The sequence below is a fragment of the Salvelinus alpinus genome, chromosome 8 (assembly GCF_045679555.1).
Source record: "Salvelinus alpinus chromosome 8, SLU_Salpinus.1, whole genome shotgun sequence".
Taxonomy (NCBI): Eukaryota; Metazoa; Chordata; class Actinopteri; order Salmoniformes; family Salmonidae; genus Salvelinus; species Salvelinus alpinus.
In genome coordinates, this window is record NC_092093.1 from 25016079 (window position 1) to 25039353 (window position 23275).

Here is a 23275-nt window from a genome sequence, read left to right on the forward strand (position 1 = left end):
AACAAACACAGAGGAGAAAAGAGAAACACACAGAGCTAACAAACACAGAGGGGAGGAGAGAAACACACAGAGCTAACACAGAGGGGAGGAGAGAAACACACAGAGCTAACAAACAGAGAGGAGGAGAGAAACACACAGAGCTAACAAACACAGAGGAGAGAAGAGAAACACAGAGCTAACAAACACAGAGGAGAGGAGAGAAACACACAGAGCTAACACAGAGGGGAGGAGAGAAACACACAGAGCTAACAAACAGAGAGGAGGAGAGAAACACACAGAGCTAACAAACACAGAGGAGAGGAGAGAAACACACAGAGCTAACAAACACAGAGGAGAGGAGAGAAACACACAGAGCTAACAAACACAGAGGGGAGGAGAGAAACACACAGAGCTAACAAACACAGAGGGGAGGAGAGAAACACACAGAGCTAACAAACACAGAGGAGAGGAGAGAAACACACAGAGCTAACAAACACAGAGGGGAGGAGAGAAACACACAGAGCTAACACAGAGGAGAGGAGGGAAACACACAGAGCTAACACAAAGGGGAGGAGAGAAACACACAGAGCTAACACAGAGGAGAGAAGAGAAACACACAGAGCTAACAAACACAGAGGGGAGGAGAGAAACACACAGAGCTAACACAGAGGGGAGGAGAGAAACACACAGAGCTAACACAGAGGAGAGGAGGGAAACACACAGAGCTAACACAGAGGGGAGGAGAGAAACACACAGAGCTAACACAGAGGAGAGAAGAGAAACACACAGAGCTAACACAGAGGAGAGGAGAGAAACACACAGAGCTAACACAGAGGGGAGGAGAGAAACACACAGAGCTAACACAGAGGGGAGGAGAGAAACACACAGAGCTAACACAGAGGAGAGAAGAGAAACACACAGAGCTAACACAGAGGAGAGGAGAGAAACACACAGAGCTAACACAGAGGAGAGAAGAGAAACACACAGAGCTAACACATAGGAGAGGAGAGAAACACACAGAGCTAACACAGAGGAGAGGAGAGAAACACACAGAGCTAACACAGAGGGGAGGAGAGAAACACACAGAGCTAACACAGAGGAGAGAAGAGAAACACACAGAGCTAACACAGAGGGGAGGAGAGAAACACACAGAGCTAACACAGAGGAGAGAAGAGAAACACACAGAGCTAACACAGAGGGGAGGAGAGAAACACACAGAGCTAACACAGAGGAGAGGAGAGAAACACACAGAGCTAACACAGAGGGGAGGAGAGAAACACACAGAGCTAACACAGAGGAGAGAAGAGAAACACACAGAGCTAACAAACACAGAGGGGAGGAGAGAAACACACAGAGCTAACACAGAGGGGAGGAGAGAAACACACAGAGCTAACACAGAGGAGAGGAGGGAAACACACAGAGCTAACAAACACAGAGGGGAGGAGAGAAACACACAGAGCTAACACAGAGGAGAGGAGAGAAACACAGAGCTAACACAGAGGAGAGGAATAATAAAGATGGAGAGAGAGAGAGAGAGCTACAGAGAGAAAAAGAGAGGGAGAAGGGGGAGAGAGAGAAAGAAAAGAGAGCGACTGAGAAAAAAAGAAAAAAAACTAGAGTCCATACATGTATTTATGGAAAACCCATTAGTGAAATTGTATAAGCATGTTTCGAATATTTCTGTTAACTACCCTGTGGGAGTGAGGGAACATAGCTAAAACAAGACCACACACACAAGGTTCATTATCAGACTAGCATTAGCGCGTTGGAGCGCGTTAATGTAAACGGTGTGAAATGGCTAGCTAGTTAGCGCTACGCGCTAGTAGCGTTTCAATCGGTGGCGTCACTTGCTCTGAAACCTTGAAGCAGTTATTACTCTTGTTCTACAAGGGCCAAGGCTTTTGTGGAGCGATAGGTAACAATGCTTTGTGGGAGACAGAGGGTCCATGGTTTGAGCCCAGGTTGGAGCGAGGAGAGGGACGGAAGCATCAATATTAAATTAGCATGTTTCTGATTAACACAGAGAAGATTAACCTGACTCAAGTGAAGACCAATTAATTTATCAAGAAGACATTAGCTAAATCGAGTTAGCGTTGAAGCATTTTCCCTGTATACACTGTAATAGGGGAGCCAGCAATGCTAACGTCCTCTTAGTGCTCCGCTAGGCTATCTATTCTTTCCTGCAGTGAATCTGTTATTCTCCTGGGCCTGGGAAGAGAAGGTCAGGGTTAGTGTTCAAAGGGGAAGTTATTAGTCTGAAACAGTCAAACAAAACAGTCTGTTTGGACAGAAATAACCTGCTCACACTACTTCATTCAGCCCGTCTTCAAACTCCTAGCTCGGTTCAACATCAGTGTTGGAGTTTTCCAGAACAATATTTTCTTAGCTGGTGCTGGTGGATTTAACAAAAATGATTGGTGGATTTAACAAAAATGATTGGTGGGTTTAATTTAAATTATTGGTGAGTTTACTTACAATTATTGGTGGGTTGAATTTAAATTATTGGAGGGTTTAACTTAAATTATTGGTGGGTTTAACTAAAGTTATTGGTGGGTTTAACTAAAGTTATTGGTGGGTTTAACCAAGCAACCTTTGTGTGAAGAGGCTCGGATATAGCCTTCCGAACTTTGCCATTACCTTGGAGAACTGTGCATTTATCCATTTGGTGAAGGTTTTCTTCTGTACTGCATCGTGCTCATCTGTGAAAGAGAGGAGGGAAAAAGAGACACGGTGAGAAACTGACCTTGTTTTTAGTTCCAACCAGAACAAAACATCATGTTGGACCGGTCACTATTTCAACAGGAGAACAGGACAGAGAGGTCTGCAACATCAGTCAGCAGAGAGCAGATGCAGATCATTGTGCCTCCATTTGAGAACCTCAACTCTGAGACTAGACTCACTGACATGTTATTAGGTCTACCTGCAGGTCTTTGAAACCAGACTAAAAGTCCCATTCTGAGGTGATTGCTGCACTATTTGTGCCAGAGATGAGACCACTAGGAGCTGGATAGAAGATTGATGTAAAGATAATGACCATGTAACCTACTAAAAGGTTGGGAACAAAACAACATGTCAGTCTGGAGAGACAGAGATCCAGAAAGGTGAGACTGTGTAACGTCAAAACTCCGAAAAAACACTCACGCAATCAGTCACGCAGACACACGCAGACACACACACACACACACACACACACACACACACGCACACACACACACACACACACACAGTCTGCATTCACCAGCTGAAGCTACATGAAGTTACACACTCACACATCAACTATTTGTAATCACTCCCAAGTGACTCAGTACATCAGAACAAATATTTCACATTCTATTCCTTCTTTCCTCCCCACCTCTCTTGTCTTCTGTTCTCTCCAGCAGGGTTTCTAATAAGGCCTCGTTGTGTAGAAGGCAGTAGGTCAGGTTTCTAATAAGGTCTCATTGTGTAGAAGGCAGTAGGTCAGGTTTCTAATAAGGTCTCATTGTGTAGAAGGCAGTAGGTCGGGTTTCTAATAAGGTCTCATTGTGTAGAAGGCAGTAGGTCAGGTTTCTAATAAGGTCTCATTGTGTAGAAGGCAGTAGGTCAGGTTTCTAATAAGGCCTCGTTGTGTAGAAGGCAGTAGGTCAGGTTTCTAATAAGGTCTCATTGTGTAGAAGGCAGTAGGTCAGGTTTCTAATAAGGTCTCATTGTGTAGAAGGCAGTAGGTCAGGTTTCTAATAAGGCCTCGTTGTGTAGAAGGCAGTAGGTCAGGTTTCTAATAAGGCCTCGTTGTGTAGAAGGCAGTAGGTCAGGTTTCTAATAAGGTCTCGTTGTGCAGTAGGTCAGGTTTCTAATAAGGTCTCATTGTGTAGAAGGCAGTAGGTCAGGGTTTCTAATAAGGTCTCATTGTGTAGAAGGCAGTAGGTCAGGTTTCTAATAAGGTCTCGTTGTGTAGAAGGCAGTAGGTCAGGTTTCTAATAAGGTCTCATTGTGTAGAAGGCAGTAGGTCAGGGTTTCTAATAAGGTCTCATTGTGTAGAAGGCAGTAGGTCAGGGTTTCTAATAAGGTCTCATTGTGTAGAAGGCAGTAGGTCAGGTTTCTAATAAGGCCTCGTTGTGTAGAAGGCAGTAGGTCAGGGGTTTCAAATAAGGCCTCGTTGTGTAGAAGGCAGTAGGTCAGGTTTCTAATAAGGCCTCGTTGTGTAGAAGGCAGTAGGTCAGGGGTTTCAAATAAGGCCTCGTTGTGTAGAAGGCAGTAGGTCAGGTTTCTAATGAGGCCTCGTTGTGTAGAAGGCAGTAGGTCAGGGGTTTCTAATAAGGTCTCATTGTGTAGAAGGCAGTAGGTCAGGGTTTCTAATAAGGTCTCATTGTGTAGAAGGCAGTAGGTCAGCGTTTCTAATAAGGCCTTGTTGTGTAGAAGGCAGTAGGTCAGGTTTCTAATAAGGTCTCATTGTGTAGAAGGCAATAGGTCAGGTTTCTAATAAGGTCTCATTGTGTAGAAGGCAGTAGGTCAGGTTTCTAATAAGGTCTCATTGTGTAGAAGGCAGTAGGTCAGGGTTTCTAATAAGGCCTCGTTGTGTAGAAGGCAGTAGGTCAGGTTTCTAATAAGGTCTCGTTGTGTAGAAGGCAGTAGGTCAGGGGTTTCAAATAAGGCCTCGTTGTGTAGAAGGCAGTAGGTCAGGTTTCTAATAAGGCCTCGTTGTGTAGAAGGCAGTAGGTCAGGGGTTTCTAATAAGGTCTCATTGTGTAGAAGGCAGTAGGTCAGGGTTTCTAATAAGGTCTCATTGTGTAGAAGGCAGTAGGCCAGGTTTCTAATAAGGTCTCATTGTGTAGAAGGCAGTAGGTCAGGGTTTCTAATAAGGTCTCATTGTGTAGAAGGCAGTAGGTCAGGTTTCTAATAAGGCCTCGTTGTGTAGAAGGCAGTAGGTCAGGGTTTCTAATAAGGTCTCATTGTGTAGAAGGCAGTAGGTCAGGTTTCTAATAAGGTCTCATTGTGTAGAAGGCAGTAGGTCAGGGTTTCTAATAAGGTCTCATTGTGTAGAAGGCAGTAGGTCAGGTTTCTAATAAGGTCTCATTGTGTAGAAGGCAGTAGGTCAGGTTTCTAATAAGGTCTCATTGTGTAGAAGGCAATAGGTCAGGTTTCTAATAAGGTCTCATTGTGTAGAAGGCAGTAGGTCAGGTTTCTAATAAGGTCTCATTGTGTAGAAGGCAGTAGGTCAGGTTTCTAATAAGGTCTCATTGTGTAGAAGGCAGTAGGTCAGGTTTCTAATAAGGTCTCATTGTGTAGAAGGCAGTAGGTCAGGTTTCTAATAAGGCCTCGTTGTGTAGAAGGCAGTAGGTCAGGTTTCTAATAAGGCCTCGTTGTGTAGAAGGCAGTAGGTCAGGTTTCTAATAAGGTCTCGTTGTGCAGTAGGTCAGGTTTCTAATAAGGTCTCATTGTGTAGAAGGCAGTAGGTCAGGGTTTCTAATAAGGTCTCATTGTGTAGAAGGCAGTAGGTCAGGTTTCTAATAAGGTCTCGTTGTGTAGAAGGCAGTAGGTCAGGTTTCTAATAAGGTCTCATTGTGTAGAAGGCAGTAGGTCAGGGTTTCTAATAAGGTCTCATTGTGTAGAAGGCAGTAGGTCAGGGTTTCTAATAAGGTCTCATTGTGTAGAAGGCAGTAGGTCAGGTTTCTAATAAGGCCTCGTTGTGTAGAAGGCAGTAGGTCAGGGGTTTCAAATAAGGCCTCGTTGTGTAGAAGGCAGTAGGTCAGGTTTCTAATAAGGCCTCGTTGTGTAGAAGGCAGTAGGTCAGGGGTTTCAAATAAGGCCTCGTTGTGTAGAAGGCAGTAGGTCAGGTTTCTAATGAGGCCTCGTTGTGTAGAAGGCAGTAGGTCAGGGGTTTCTAATAAGGTCTCATTGTGTAGAAGGCAGTAGGTCAGGGTTTCTAATAAGGTCTCATTGTGTAGAAGGCAGTAGGTCAGCGTTTCTAATAAGGCCTTGTTGTGTAGAAGGCAGTAGGTCAGGTTTCTAATAAGGTCTCATTGTGTAGAAGGCAATAGGTCAGGTTTCTAATAAGGTCTCATTGTGTAGAAGGCAGTAGGTCAGGTTTCTAATAAGGTCTCATTGTGTAGAAGGCAGTAGGTCAGGGTTTCTAATAAGGCCTCGTTGTGTAGAAGGCAGTAGGTCAGGTTTCTAATAAGGTCTCGTTGTGTAGAAGGCAGTAGGTCAGGGGTTTCAAATAAGGCCTCGTTGTGTAGAAGGCAGTAGGTCAGGTTTCTAATAAGGCCTCGTTGTGTAGAAGGCAGTAGGTCAGGGGTTTCTAATAAGGTCTCATTGTGTAGAAGGCAGTAGGTCAGGGTTTCTAATAAGGTCTCATTGTGTAGAAGGCAGTAGGCCAGGTTTCTAATAAGGTCTCATTGTGTAGAAGGCAGTAGGTCAGGGTTTCTAATAAGGTCTCATTGTGTAGAAGGCAGTAGGTCAGGTTTCTAATAAGGCCTCGTTGTGTAGAAGGCAGTAGGTCAGGGTTTCTAATAAGGTCTCATTGTGTAGAAGGCAGTAGGTCAGGTTTCTAATAAGGTCTCATTGTGTAGAAGGCAGTAGGTCAGGGTTTCTAATAAGGTCTCATTGTGTAGAAGGCAGTAGGTCAGGTTTCTAATAAGGTCTCATTGTGTAGAAGGCAGTAGGTCAGGTTTCTAATAAGGTCTCATTGTGTAGAAGGCAATAGGTCAGGTTTCTAATAAGGTCTCATTGTGTAGAAGGCAGTAGGTCAGGTTTCTAATAAGGTCTCATTGTGTAGAAGGCAGTAGGTCAGGTTTCTAATAAGGTCTCATTGTGTAGAAGGCAGTAGGTCAGGTTTCTAATAAGGTCTCATTGTGTAGAAGGCAGTAGGTCAGGTTTCTAATAAGGTCTCATTGTGTAGAAGGCAGTAGGTCAGGGTTTCTAATAAGGTCTCATTGTGTAGAAGGCAGTAGGTCAGGTTTCTAATAAGGTCTCATTGTGTAGAAGGCAGTAGGTCAGGGTTTCTAATAAGGTCTCATTGTGTAGAAGGCAGTAGGTCAGGTTTCTAATAAAGTCTCATTGTGTAGAAGGCAGTAGGTCAGGTTTCTAATAAGGCCTCGTTGTGTAGAAGGCAGTAGGTCAGGGTTTCTAATAAGGTCTCATTGTGTAGAAGGCAGTAGGTCAGGTTTCTAATAAGGTCTCATTGTGTAGAAGGCAGTAGGTCAGGTTTCTAATAAGGCCTCGTTGTGTAGAAGGCAGTAGGTCAGGTTTCTAATAAGGTCTCATTGTGTAGAAGGCAGTAGGTCAGGTTTCTAATAAAGCCTCGTTGTGTAGAAGGCAGTAGGTCAGGTTTCTAATAAGGTCTCATTGTGTAGAAGGCAGTAGGTCAGGTTTCTAATAAGGCCTCGTTGTGTAGAAGGCAGTAGGTCAGGTTTCTAATAAGGCCTCGTTGTGTAGAAGGGGAAACTGAATGTATTCAACTGAAATGTGTCTTTGGCATTTAACCCAACCTCTCTGATTCAGAGAGGTGCGGGGGGGCTGCTATAATCAACATCCATGTCTTCAGCGCCCGGGGAACAGGGGCAGAACGACAGATTTTTACCTTGTCAGCACAGGGATTCAACCCAGCAACCTTTCAGTTACTGGCCCAACGTTCTAACCACTAAGCTACCTGCCTGCCAGGTTTTCTACTAAGGTCTCATTGTGTAGTTGTACAAGCAGTATGTCAGGTGATTTTACTTGTTTTATGACTATATTATGTCCTGTCCTTGATCATATAGTTCCATCCTTACACCCTCAGGGGTCTCTCAACTGTCAGTCACAGTGGCACTCAGCTAAAATACGCCCACTACTGTCATAGTCCGCTTCCCTGATCTGTCAGTTAAGTTGGTTCTATCCCACACCTGTCAGTCAGCTGAAAGTTATTTTTCAATATTAGCCCCTCATTGAGCTGTCAGTCGTTTCTCAATAATGACCACCACAGGCTGTCTGTCAGAGGAGTTCATTCAACTCAGCTTCTGTGTACCATCTACTCCGCGCGTGTGTGTGTGTGTGTGTGTGTGTGTGTGTGTGTGTGTGTGTGTGTGTGTGTGTGTGTGTGTGTGTGTGTAAAATCCCCCTACATTTCCCCCCCACCCCAGGCACATTCATGTATTTTGGGTGTTAAACAACATCCATGTATTTGTGGGGAGAACACCAGAGGTCAAAGATTATGATCACCAGCCTGAAGGGTCGGCGACTCCTTTGTTCAAGATGTGTGGACTGTGTGTGAGCACCGCTGGCTCACAGAGCAGGGGTATAAAGACAGGAATGTGTCCCAGGGAGGTGACTAGGATGAGAGGGTGAGAGGGTAGGGGCTAGGGGAAGGATGAGAGGGTGAGAGGACAGGGGCTAGGGGAAGGATGAGAGGGTGAGAGGACAGGGGCTAGGGGAGGATGAGATGGTGAGAGGACAGGGGCTAGGGGAAGGGTGAGAGGACAGGGACTAGGGGAAGGGTGAGAGGGTGAGAGAATAGGGGCTAGGGGAAGGATGAGAGGGTGAGAGGACAGGGGCTAGGGGAAGGGTGAGAGGGTGAGAGGACAGGGACTATGGGAGGGGTGAGAGGACAGGGACTATGGGAGGGGTGAGAGGACAGGGGCTAGGGGAAGGGTGAGAGGACAGGGGCTATGGGAGGGGTGAGAGGACAGGGGCTAGGGGAAGGGTGAGAGGACAAGGCCTAGGGGAAGGGTGAGAGGGTGATAGGACAGGGGCTATGGGAAGGGTGAGAAGACAGGGGCTAGGGGAAGGGTGAGAAGACAGGGGCTAGGGGAAGGGTGAGAGGACATGGACTAGGGGAAGGGTGAGAGGGTGAGAGGATAGGGGCTAGGGGGAGGATGAGAGGGTGAGAGGACAGGGGCTAGGGGAAGGGTGAGAGGACAGGGACTAGGGGAAGGGTGAGAGGATAGGGGCTATGGGAAGGGTGAGAGGGTGAGATGACGGGCTAGGGGAAGAGTGAGAGGGTGAGAGGACAGGGGCTAGGGGGAGGATGAGAGGGTGAAAGGACAGGGGCTAGGGGAAGGGTGAGAGGGTGAGATGACGGGCTAGGGTAAGGGTGAGAGGGTGAGACGGTGAGAGGACAGGGGCTAGAGGGAGGATGAGAGAGTGAGAGGACAGGGGCTAGGGAAAGGGTGAGAGGGTGGGAGTACAGGGGCTAGGGGAAGGGTGAGGGGACAGGGGAAGGGTGAGAGGATGAGATGACAGGGGCTAGGGGAAGGGTGAGAGGATAGGGGCTATGGGAAGGGTGAGAGGGTGAGATGACGGGCTAGGGGAAGAGTGAGAGGGTGAGAGGACATGGGCTAGGGGGAGGATGAGAGGGTGAGAGGACAGGGGCTAGGGGAAGGGTGAGAGGGTGAGATGACGGGCTAGGGTAAGGGTGAGAGGGTGAGACGGTGAGAGGACAGGGGCTAGAGGGAGGATGAGAGAGTGAGAGGACAGGGGCTAGGGAAAGGGTGAGAGGGTGGGAGTACAGGGGCTAGGGGAAGGGTGAGGGGACAGGGGAAGGGTGAGAGGATGAGATGACAGGGGCTAGGGGAAGGGTGAGTGGATGAGATGACAGGGGCTAGGGGAAGGGTGAGAGGACAGGGACTATGGGAGGGGTGAGAGGACAGGGACTATGGGAGGGGTGAGAGGACAGGGGCTAGGGGAAGGGTGAGAGGGTGAGAGGACAGGGGCTAGGGGAAGGATGAGAGGGTGAGAGGACAGGGGCTATGGGAGGGGTGAGAGGGTGAGAGGACAGGGGCTAGGGGAAGGATGAGAGGGTGAGAGGACAGGGGCTAGGGGAAGGGTGAGAGGACAGGGGCTAGGGGAAGGGTGAGAGGACAGGGGCTATGGGAGGGGTGAGAGGACAGGGGCTAGGGGAAGGGTGAGAGGGTGAGAGGACAGGGGCTAGGGGAAGGATGAGAGGGTGAGAGGACAGGGGCTAGGGGAAGGGTGAGAGGACAGGGGCTAAGGGAAGGGTGAGAGGACAGGGGCTATGGGGAGGATGAGAGGGTGAGAGGACAGGGGCTAGGGGGAGGATGAGAGGGTGAGAGGACAGGGGCTAGGGGAAGGGTGAGAGGACAGAGGCTATGGGGAGGATGAGAGGGTGAGAGGACAGGGGCTAGGGGGAGGATGAGAGGGTGAGAGGACAGGGGCTAGGGGAAGGGTGAGAGGACAGAGGCTATGGGGAGGATGAGAGGGTGAGAGGACAGGGGCTAGGGGGAGGATGAGAGGGTGAGAGGACAGAGGCTAGGGGAAGGGTGAGAGGACAGAGGCTAGGGGAAGGGTGAGAGGACAGAGGCTAGGGGAAGGGTGAGAGGACAGAGGCTAGGGGAAGAGGACAGGGACTAGGGGAAGGATGAGAGGGTGAGAGGACAGGGGCTAGGGGAAGGATGAGAGGGTGAGAGGACAGGGGCTAGGGGAGGATGAGAGGGTGAGAGGATAGGGGCTAGGGGAAGGGTGAGAGGACAGGGACTAGGGGAAGGGTGAGAGGATAGGGGCTAGGGGAAGGGTGAGAGGACAGGGACTAGGGGAAGGGTGAGAGGATAGGGGCTAGGGGAGGATGAGAGGGTGAGAGGACAGGGGCTAGGGGAAGGGTGAGAGGACAGGGACTAGGGGAAGGGTGAGAGGATAGGGGCTATGGGAAGGATGAGAGGGTGAGATGACGGGCTAGGGGAAGAGTGAGAGGGTGAGAGGACAGGGGCTAGGGGGAGGATGAGAGGGTGAGAGGACAGGGGCTAGGGGAAGGGTGAGAGGGTGAGATGACGGGCTAGGGTAAGGGTGAGAGGGTGAGACGGTGAGAGGACAGGGGCTAGAGGGAGGATGAGAGAGTGAGAGGACAGGGGCTAGGGAAAGGGTGAGAGGGTGGGAGTACAGGGGCTAGGGGAAGAGTGAGGGGACAGGGGAAGGGTGAGAGGATGAGATGACAGGGGCTAGGGTAAGGGTGAGAGGATGAGATGACAGGGGCTAGGGGGAGGATGAGAGGACCGAGTCACATTTATTTATTTTGCAAGCTATATCACACAATATTTTACATACAGCAGGTTTTTAACCCCCAAGAGTCGATTGACGTACCGGTACATCAATCTAAGTAACATAAAAATCGGTCAGTTTAAGCTAGAGGAGACAGGGGCTCGGTTTTGCTCTATGACCCCCCACAAGTGTCAGGGCACTCGTCTGAATTCAGTATTATCAATGTTCCAACTCCTGTTTGTAGCTCCAAACCGTTTGGACTACAAACTAATGTGACCCCACTGTGGAAAGGGGAGATTCTCACAATCACGATGGTGGTGTTCTCCGTACTGCTCTACGACTCCTACATGTGTCACAGAACTCGTCTAAAGGTAACCGGTACCGGTCTAAAAAAATTAATGGCAGTATGAAGGTAGTTTTGTGCCTAACCCAAAAAAGGGGTTAAAATGTGTAAAAAAATATATATAATTATATATATAGTTGAAGTCGGAAGTTTACATACACTTAGGTTGGAGTCAGAAAAAACTTGTTTTTCAACCACTCCACAAATGTCTTGTTGACTTCATTGGGATAGGGGGCAGTATTTTCACGTCCGGATGAAAAGCGTGCCTGTTTCTCAGGCCCAGAAGCTAGGATATGCATATAATGGTAGATTTAGATAGAAAACACTCCAAAGTTGCTAAAACTGTTAAAATTATGTCTGTGAGTATAACATAACTTATTTGGCAGGCGAAACCCCGAGGACAAACCATCCAGGGGAATTTGTTGTTGTTGTTTTCAATTGATTTTCAATTGTTTTCAATTGATTTTCTTTGGGAAACTATATTTATGAGGAACCTGGTTGTAGTTCCTATGGCTTCCACTAGATGTCAACAGTCTTTAGAAATTGGTTGATGTTTTTCTTTTGAGAAATTAAGAAGTAGGGCTGTTCATCGTGAGTATCAAGCCAAGTGGACTCTTCTGTGTGGCGCGTGTGAACTGGAGCTCGCTCCACATTGTTTTTATCCGCTATTGAACACAGTATATTCCGTCTTAAATTTTAAAATATCTCTGGACATTTTGGTGAATTGTTGCTACGTATTCACAATGTATAACCACGATTTGCAGCTCTAAATATGCACATTTTCGAACAAAACATAAATGTATTGTATAACATGATGTTATAAGACTGTCATCTGATGAAGTTGTCCAAAGGTTAGTGATTAATTTTATCTCTATTGCTGGTTTTTGTGAAAGCTATGTTGGCGGTGAATAAATGGCTTTGTGTGTTTGGCTATTGTGGTAAGCTAATATAATTCTATATTGTGTTTTCGCTGTAAAACACTTAAAAAATTGCAAATATTGGCTGGATTCACAAGATGTTTATCTTTCATTTGCTGTACACCATGTATTTTTCATAAATGTTTTATGATGAGTATTTATGTATTTCACGTTGCTCTCTGTAATTATTCTGGCTGTTTTGGTGCTATTTGTTATGGTGGCTGCAATGTAAAACTACGATTTATACCTCAAATATGCACATTGTCGAACAAAACATAAATGTATTGTATAACATGATGTTATAAGACTGTCATCTGATGAAGTTGTTCAAGGTTAGTGATTAATTTTATCTCTATTTCTGGGTTTTGTGAAAGCTACCTATGCGGTGGAAACATGGTGAAAACATGGCGTTGTGTGTTTGGCTATTGTGGTTAGCTAATATAAATACATAATGTGTTTTCGCTGTAAAACATTTTAAAAATCGGAAATAATGGCTGGATTCACAAGATGTTTATCTTTCATTTGCTGTATTGGACTTGTGATTTCATGAAATTATATTATATGATATCCCTGTCCCGTTAGGCTAGGCTATGCTAGTCAGCTTTTTTGATGAGGATGCTCCCGGATCCGGGATGGGTAGCCCTGAAAGGTTAAACCCCCTATGATCCTTTGAGACTACTCTCAAAGTCACAGATTTCTTCTTCTAGCCCAGTAGCCAAAATAATGGTCAACTGGGCATTTTTATACATGACCCTAAGCATGATGAGATGTTAATTGCTTAATTAACTGAGAAACCACACGTGTGTGGAAGCACCTGCTTTCAATATACTTTAATATCCCTCATTTACTCAAGTGTTTATTTTATTTTGGCAGCTACCTGTAGATGCTTATTGTCTGTCAGTGATATTCTATCTGTCCTAGAGCTGTTGCGGTGACCATATAACCACAGTCAAATTCCACGTGACCGTTTAGTCACGGTAACTAGGCTTCTCCAAAACTGCGCTCTGATGGTCAAAAGTAGCTTACCAAACTTGCTAACTTCCAGTTGCTAATGGCCTGGTACTCGGTGCTCTATTGTCCCTCCAATCACTAACATCAATGCAAATCAAATCCAAAATCAAATCAAACGCTTCATAAGAGCCATTGAGCTCATGTTGTGCAACATTTCTATAGCCTATGCAATTGCGTGAGAAAACACACGTTTTGATGGCCTCTATTAAAAAGAGGAGGATCCCATCAGCTTTCTATCAGCTAGGCCTACTATATTTACTTCTCAACTTTCCTAATATTAAGCACATTGCTTCTCTTTATAGCCTACCTGGCTGGCATGAACATGAACCACAGTAAAAGCGTCCTATTCTCTATTTAAGTGCATATAGATGACATGTACTTTTTCCAACTGCCCCTGTTTCGACAGGTGCATGATAATGGCCCATTCTAAATCAAAACTAATTTCACACATATATTATTTATTACATGAAAAGACAAGATTACATTGAGAATAGTCTGATGGGGGACAATATTATCACTTGAGAACAGAGGTCGACCGATTATGATTTTTCAACGCCGATACCGATACCGATTATTGGAGGACCAAAATAAGCCGGTACCGAATAAACGGCCAATTTTTTTTTTTTTTATGACAATTACAACAATACTGAATGAACACTTATTTTAACTTAATATAATACATCAATAAAATCAATTTAGCCTCAAATAAATTATGAAACATGTTCAATTTGGTTTAAATAATGCAAAAACAAAGTGTTGGAGAAGAAAGTAAAAGTGCAATATGTGCCATGTAAGAAAGCTAACGTTTAAGTTCCTTACTCAGAACATGAGAACATATGAAAGCTGGTGGTTCCTTTTAACATAAGTCTTCAATATTCCCAGGTAAGAAGTTTTAGGTTGTAGTTATTATAGGAATTATAAGACTATTTCTCTCTATACCATTTGTATTTCATTAACCTTTGACTATTGGATGTTCTTATAGGCACTTTAGTATTGCCAGTGTAACAGTATAGCTTCCATCCCTCTCCTCGCTCCTACCTGGGCTCGAACCAGGAACACAACGACAACAGTTACCCTCGAAGCAGCGTTACCCATGCAGAGCAAGGGGAATAACTACTCCAAGTCTCAGAGCGAGTGACGTTTGAAACGCTATTAGCGCGCACCCCGCTAACTAGCTAGCCATTTCACATCGGTTACACCAGCCTAATCTCGGGAGTTGATAGGCTTGAAGCACAGCGAAGAGCTTCTGGCAAAACGCAGGAAAGTGCTGTTTGAATGAATGCTTACGAGCCTGCTGCTGCCTACCATCGCTCAGTCAGACTGCTCTGTCAAATCATAGACTTAGTTATAACATAATAACACACAGAAATACGAGCCTTAGGTCATTAATATGGTCGAATCCGGAAACTATCATCTCAAAAACAAGACGTTTATTCTTTCAGTGAAATACGGAACCGTTCCGTATTTTATCTAACGGGTGGCATCCATAAGTCTAAATATTCCTGTTACATTGCACAACCTTCAATGTTATGTCATAATTACGTAAAATTCTGTCAAATTAGGTGGCCCAAACTGTTGCATATACACTGACTCTGCGTGCAATGAACACAAGAGATGTGACACAATTTCACCTGGTTAATATTGCCTGCTAACCTGGATTTCTTTTAGCTAAATATCCAGGTTTAAAAATATATACTTCTGTGTATTGATTTTAAGAAATGCATTGATGTTTATGGTTAGGTACACATTGGAGCAACGATACGCACCGCATCGATCATATGCAACGCAGGACATGCTAGATAAACCAGTAATATCATCAACCATGTGTAGTTAACTAGTGATTATGATTGATTGATTGATTGTTTTTTATGAGATAAGTTTAATGCTAGCTAGCAACTTACCTTGGCTTCTACTGCATTCGCGTAACAGGCAGGCTCCTCGTGGAGTGCAATGTAATCAGGTGGTTAGAGCGTTGGACTAGTTAACTGTAAGGTTGCAAGATTGAATCCCCCGAGCTGACAAGGTAAAAAATATGTTGTTCTGCCCCTGAACGAGGCAGTTAACCCACCGTTCCTAGGCCGTCATTGAAAATAAGAATGTGTTCTTAATTGACGTGCCTAGTTAAATAAAATTAAAAATAAATAAATAAATCGGCCAAATCGGTGTCCAAAAATACCGATTTCCGATTGTTATGAAAACTTGAAATCTTGAGATCGGCCATTCCGATTAATCGGTCGACCTCTACTTGAGAATCATGTTGCTGATGCTCAGCAACATGATGCTTCACGACATTTTCAAATCATAGCCGCACAGCCGCACACATCTTGTAGCCTAGCCCATTGCCTGTATGTTTTGATGAGGTTTGTATTACAACTAAAGTGGCCAAATAACCAAATGTAGCCTATAGGCCTAGGACCCCTGGAACATTACACTTTATATGACTGAAGACATTAGCAGAATCCTTTTTAAGAGGACAAATGACAGGGTAGCCTACTCCACTGACACTGAAAAACAGATCAATAAAAGCAATGTTATCCATATAATAGGACTAGAAGAAGAGGAGAGACAAATAGAACATGACATCCATCTAAACTGGAGGAGGAAATTACTGGCCACCAAAAAACTTTGAAGTAGCACTGACCTAACAATGATAAATAGTGATTATGGGCACAGTGCGCACTCACCGGGGATATTGTCCATGCTCTCTGCTGGTGCCAATAAGATAAATTGAACACTTTGATAACTAAAAGACAGATTATTATTTTCATTGTCTTCTCTTTATAGCAATAAGCATTTGCTTTCCAATGTTTTCCCATGATTGTATTTTCAAATATTGCGATATATACCTGGCTTGTACTTTTCAGACAGTCGCAACTCAACAATAATCTACCCAAATTTAGTGCGCTGCATTTCCTTCCGACTGTAGGCATTTAAAACAATCCACAACTTTTTAAAGAAGCTAATGATCCTCTGTGGCCAAATCATGCTTTAGGAGCCTATTTTTTATTATTTCATTTATTTTTGTATAGACAGGAGTAGGCATATTAGGCTAGATAATTTTGGAAATGTAATTAAATTTACTTTAGGGAAAGGTTGCCCTAGCCTTATGAACGCGCCGCCTATGCTTGCATATTAAAAACGGAACCGCACGTAACCTCCATTTGCTATTCCAGTGCAGGCTACCAATTACGCTTTTTTTGTGGCCCGTTCTAAATCAAAAATAGTTCCACACATACAGTATATTAGTAGGCTATATGTAAAGAACAGATTACATTAAGAATAGTCTGATGGGTGAGAATATTATCAAGTGCTTGTCAAATTGTGAATGAGAGACAAGAAATAGAAGGGAGCAAATCTGCATTAGAGTCGCATCATGCAGCCCTGGAATGTATTACAAATCAAAACATATAACCAACGTTTGTATCACAACTAAAGTTACATTACTCTAAATTAAGCATATAGGAGGACCTGTTAACCGCGCAACACAGTGCGCATTCCCTCAGGAATCGTTTGGGGTAAATATACTTTCTATTTTATTCAGGTATGTGCTAACAAAAAAATCGAATCAAATCAAAAACTTTGTCACATGCGCCGAATACAACAAGTGTGGACCTTAACGTGAAACGCTTACTTACAAGCCCTTACCAACAGTGCAGTGCAATAAACTAAAGTAAAAAATAATAAAAAGTAACACAATAACATAACAATAACGAGGCTATATACAGGGGGTACCGGTACTGAGTCAGTGTGCGGGTGTACAGGTTAGAGGTAATTTGTACAAGTAGGTAGGGTGAAGTGGCTATGCATAGATAATAAACAGCGAGTAGCAGCAGTGTACAAAACAAATGTGGGGGGGGGTCAATGTAATAGTCCGGTGGCCATTTGATTAATTGTTTAGCAGTCTTATGGCTTGGGGGTAGAAGATGTTAAGGAGCCTTTAAGACTTAGACTTGGCTCTCTGGTACCACTTGCCGTGAGGTAGCAGAGAAAACAGCCTATGACGTGGGTGGCTGGAGTCTCTGACAATTTTATGGTTTTTCCTATGACACCGCCTATTATATACAGTGGGGAGAACAAGTATTTGATACACTGACGATTTTGCAGGTTTTCCTACTTACAAAGCATGTAGAGGTCTGTCATTTTTATCATAGGTACACTTCAACTGTGAGAGACGGAATCTAAAACAAAAATCCAGAAAATCACATTGTATGATTTTTAAGTAATTAATTTGCATTTTATTGCATGACATAAGTATTTGATCACCTACCAACCAGTAAGAATTCCGGCTCTCACAGACCTGTTCGTTTTTCTTTAAGAAGCCCTCTTGTTCTCCACTCATTACCTATATTAACTGCACCTGTTTGAACTCGTTACCTGTATAAAAGACACCTGTCCCCACACTCAATCAAACAGACTCCAACCTCTCCACAACGGCCAAGACCAGAGAGCTGTGTAAGGACTCAGGGATGAAATTGTAGACCTGCACAAGGCTGGGATGGGCTACAGGACAATAGGCAAACAGCTTGGTGAGAAGGCAACAACTGTTGGCGCAATTATTAGAAAATGGAAGAAGTTCAAGATGACGGTCAATCACCTTCGGTCTGGGGCTCCATGCAAGATCTCACCTCGTGGGGCATCAATGATTATGAGGAAGGTGAGGGATCAGCCCAGAACTACACGGCCAGACCTGGTCAATGACCTGAAGAGAGCTGGGATCACAGTCTCAAAGAAAACCATTAGTAACACACTACGCCGTCATGGATGGCGTCATGGATGGTCCCCTGCTCAAGCCAGCGCATGTCCAGGCCCGTCTGAAGTTTGCCAATGACCATCTGGATAATCCAGAGGAGGAATGGGAGAAGGTCATGTGGTCTGATGAAACAAAAATAGAGCTTTTTGGTCTAAACTCCACTCGCCGTGTTTGGAGGAAGAAGAAGGATGAGTACAACCCCAAGAACACCATCCCAACCGTGAAGCATGGATGTGGAAACATTATTCTTTGGGGATGCTTTTCTGCAAAGGGGACAGGACGACTGCACCGTATTGAGGGGAGGATGGATGGGGCCATGTATCACTAGATCTTGGCCAACAACCTCCATCCCTCAGTAAGTGCATTGAAGATGGGTCGTGGCTGGGTCTTCCAGCATGACAACGACCCGAAACACACAGCTCCTTTGTCTTGCCTAAAAGGCATTTAGCTCGTCTGGTAGGCTCGCGTCCCTGGGCAGCTCGCGTCTGGGTTTCCCTTTGTAGTCCGTAATAGTTTTCAAGCCCTGCCACATCCGACGAGCGTCAGAGCCGGTGTAGTAGGATTCAATCTTAATCCTGTATTGACGCTTTGCTTGTTTGACGGTTCTCCTGAGGGCATAGCGGGGTTTCTTATAGGCATCCGGATTAGTGTCCCGCTCCTTGAAAGCAGAAGCTCTAGCCTTTAGCTCGATGCGGACGTTGCCTGTAATCTATGGCTTCTGTTTGGGATATGTACGTACAATGAAGCCGATGACTGAGGTGGTAACATAAGAAGAAATACGCTACATTTTCTTTATATCATAGACCTGTTTCATAGACCTGTCTAAAATATATAATGGATTGATTGTGATGGTGTAGGCTATATTAAATGTATTTATTAGACTTTTTCAAATGTAGCTTTCCGAATGTCCGATACAGTGGCTTGTAGGCTATGCGTGGAAGCCAGGAGATGCTAAATGTGTTTATGTTAATGGTAAATTACCATGAGACCGGCATGACAATCACCGGCTGACAAAATTTCATGACCGCAGTAAAATCTCCTCTTATGCACTCTGGACATGTGTTGGTAGTACCCAACTCGCTAACTACCATCAGGTCCTAATGGCCTGGTACTCAGGGCTCTATTGTCCCTCTAACCACTGACATCAACGTAAATGCAATGGAAAATCACATCAAACACTTATCATCAAAACAGTATCGTGCTCTTAAAACTCACCTCACTGTGATTGACCAACTTGAAGAAAGAAGTTCAACAACAGGTTGAAACTGAGTGGAAAACATGGTTGTTGTGGATGTTGTTTCAAAGCCTAACACAATGAAATGGACAGTGCTTTCTAAGGTGACGATTATTTCAAAAACACCCTTATACATAGGCCTATATAAGAGCCCAAGCCCGGAAAAATAAGGGAATTAAACTAATGATTGTGCCGTTATACAATACATAGCCTACCTACATGTCTTTTCCCCTGCCCTTGTTCCTGCCCATTTGACAATGGACCATTCTAAATCAAAACACATTTTATATATCAGTAAAGACAAGATTAAATTGAGAATAGTCTGATGGGTGAAAATCACTTGAGAGAACAGTTGTGCAGCCTGAGGCAAGGAACAGAGCACAAGCTTTTTCTGCTTCTTTCTCAAATCAATAGCAGATAGTCGCTCCATGCAGCCCATTTATGTTCTAAGACATTCTAAGGTTTGTTTCATTCACAACTAAAGTTGCCAAATAACTCTACATCTGGCATATAGGACCCGTTTCAAATGATCCCTTTTACGTTCAACATAGCCACTTCATATGCACACACGCTTCGGAATAGGAAAAAGATCCTATTTTATTCAGCTAAGTTCAATTATATTCTTCTTACTATAAAATCATGTAATATCAAGGGACTTATAAGCATATATTGTCAGCTAAATGAACTAGCGTACAGCCTATGGCACGGAGCATAGCCAGATAACTGTTCTTCTGCATGACAATAACCGTCTGACAAAATGTAATGACCGCCACAGCCCAAATCTGTCCACCTAGAAATTAGCTATATACCTGCAGTTGAACGGATGTGTGTATTAAGCAAACACTCCCTTTGGAGTACGCATCAGTCATCATATTACACACACTCCCTCTAACTTATACACACTAGTATACAATCGGACACTAAACCAGTGAAACCAGACAGATGGTAAGAACACACACACGGCTATCCGCTCTGAGAGGAAAGGCCTTCTTCCCATCTGCCTGCCAGTGAAACAGGAAGTAGTGATTACATCAGGAAGACAAGTCCCACAGGACTCCTCTTACAGCTCACTGATCTGATAGCTAATGACCCAAAGCACTGCAGGGAACACACACAGCGGTGGGGACTGGGGACGGTCTTCTCTCACTCTCTCTCGCTCGCACGCACACACACAGCTTAGAAAAGTAATCTCAGAGAGGCCCTGCTCCTGAGCTCCCATCAGCAGCGAATATTAATATTAAAAGGAAAATGAAGGTGTTCATGCAAAAAATATATTGTCCCGAATCGCATCAAATCGTTACTCTAATCAAAACTAATTGCACCGACTCGTTTCAAACGAAAACATATCGTTCCTGTCCCGTATCAAAGCCCTTGTATCTAGATGCGTATCGAATCGTTCATGAAGGAGACACAGACCATGCAACCCAAACCAAAACAGACGTCCAGTCACTCTTTCTCTGGTAATTTTCAGTTAAGAGCGTAACTGAAAGGTCGCTGGTTTGAATCCCTGAGACGACTAAGTGAAAATTCTACCGATGTCCCCTTGAGCAAGGCAGTTAACCATAATTGCTCCTGTAAGTTGCTCTGGTTAAGAGTGTCTGCTAAATGACTAAAATGTAAATGTAAAATTCAAGACATGGTGGAGAGGAGCGTAACAAGGGCAATAATACAGAGACCTACAACCAAATAGGACATAGTTTCCATGGCAGCAACACTCACATCAACACAAGGAGCCCTGGGACCAGGGAAAACAGAGAGGACCTAATTTCTGATGATTCCTTCCTTATCTCACTGTAGGTTAAGCACAGCCAGGACTGTTTTAGACCAGAGGGAATTCCATCAACAACCTCAAATTTGTCTACAGTAGGGCTGTCAGAGCTAATCAGTTAACTCAAGTTAACTTCTTGTAATTTTAGTGTTCAAAGGTATTCAAAAAACACTGAAAACATCCAAAATCCATAATCTATAAAACTAAAAATAGCACTGCGAGGTCAAAACAAGTTGACATTGAGGTTAAAGAACGTGTGCTTTATCAATTTAACAGATTTTACTTATCGTTACTTTGGGCAAAATCAAGACGGCAAATATTCTTGTAATGCTTTTTGTATAAAAATCTTAAAATTACAGCTCCATTTGAGCAAATTCTGAATTTGTGATTAATCACAGCAAATCTTGCAATTAACTTGATTAAATGTTTTAATTGTTTGACAGCACTAGCCAATAGACTAAACAGTGTAGGAAACTTTTTGTATGAGGTTGAGTGGCATTTTAACCATTTAAGGCTTTCAGTACAGTTCAGTGTAAATTGTATGCTTTTCCCAGGTCTTTGTCATTGGGCACTAAACCAGTCCCTTGTGTCTAAGCCGTGAAGAGAGACCCTTTCTAACAGAAGACTAAGTCATAAAAGGTACCGTCCCACCCGGGTAAACTTCACCTTGTAAAGTTTTAAAAACAACACAGCTGTTAGGACATCTATCCGTCAGTCTAGCTCCACCCCTGCCCTGGCCTGACCTGTGTACAACTGACCCTTACAGAGGGCTCAATGGGTGGTATGCCCAATGTATGCCCAACACACACATACAACGCAGACGCAGACAAGCACAAAGAACACTCGCACACGCACACTGCATCTGCATATAAGATGTTATTGTTTAACTAACTATTAATCATCATTTGCATGGACAAATGATGATGCACTATGCACTGACTTTTCAATCCATGCCTCAGTACATCATCCACACACAGACACAAACATACAGACACACACGCCCCCCTGTTCACAGCTCAACGGTGTTATATTTTGACTTTGTGGGACGTGTGGAATGTATAGCATTCCCATAATTTCCCACGCATTCCACCCCCGCCAACCAGACACTTGCCCAAGCTTGCCCGACCCAGGGCTGTTGATGCTCCGCTGCCGGGATTGGGGAATTTGTAGGGAAAACACTTCTTGTGTCCGGGAAGATTAAACGATATCCCCACTTAGTCCTTTTCAAAAACACCCCCGTGTGTGGAGATGAGAAGGTAGGTATGGTGTAATTTACAGGTGAGAAGGTTTCTCCTGACACACAGCAGAATGATTAACTCTCTGGCTGCTGAAAGTATTCCATCTCAAAACCACAGAAAGCAACAACTTACTATGTTAAAAATACAGTTGAAGTCAGAAGTTTACATACACCTTAGCCAAATACATTTAAACTCAGTTTTTCACAATTCCTGACATTTAATCCTAGTAAAAATTCCCTGTCTTAGGTCAGTTAGGATCACCACTTTATTTTAAGAATGTGAAATGTCAGAATAATAGTAGAGAATGATCTATTTCAGCTTTTATTTCTTTCATCACATTCCCAGTGGGTCAGAAGTTTACATACACTCAATTAGTATTTGGTAGCATTGCCTTTAAATTGTCTAACTTGGGTCAAACATTTCGGGTAGCCTTCCACAAGCTTCCCACAATAAGATGGGTGAATTTTGGCCCATTCCTCCTGACAGAGCAGGTGTAACTGAGTCAGGTTTGTAGGCCTCCTTGCTCACACACACTTTTTCAGTTCTGCCCACAAATTTTCTATAGGATTGAGGTCAGGGCTTTGTGATGGCCACTCCAATACCTTGACTTTGTTGTTCTTCAGCTATTTTGCCACAACATTGGAAGTATGCTTGTGGTCATTGTCCATTTGGAAGACCCATTTGCGACCAAGCTTTAACTTCCTGACTGATGTGTTGAGATGTTGCTTCAATATATCCACATAATTTTCTTACCTCATGATGCCATCTATTTTGTGAAGTGCACCAGTCCCTCCTGCAGCAAAGCACCCCCACAACATGATGGTGCCACCCCAGTGCTTCACGGTTGGGATAGTGTTCTTCAGCTTGCAAGCATCCCCCTTTTTCCTCCAAACATAACGATGGTCATTATGGCCAAACAGTTCTATTTTTGTTTCATCAGACCAGAGGACATTTCTCCAAAAAGTACAATCTTTGTCCCCATGTGCAGTTGCAAACCGTAGTCTGGCTTTTTAATGGCAGTTTTGGAGCAGTGGCTTCTTCCTTGCTGAGCGGCCTTTCAGGTTATGTCGATATAGGACTCATTTTACTGT

The 23275-nt window shown here is 44.3% G+C and overlaps 1 protein-coding gene across 4 annotated transcripts in view; it reads right to left on the minus strand.

Annotated features, from left to right (window-relative positions):
* utrn (utrophin) overlaps positions 1-23275 on the minus strand; it is a 364756-nt gene that overhangs the window by 304272 nt on the left and 37209 nt on the right. For all 4 annotated transcript variants that reach the window (XM_071413075.1, XM_071413077.1, XM_071413076.1 and 1 more), the window contains one exon: positions 2617-2678. In XM_071413075.1, coding sequence (XP_071269176.1) covers positions 2617-2678 — 62 coding nt within the window. The remainder of the gene's footprint in view (positions 1-2616; positions 2679-23275) is intronic.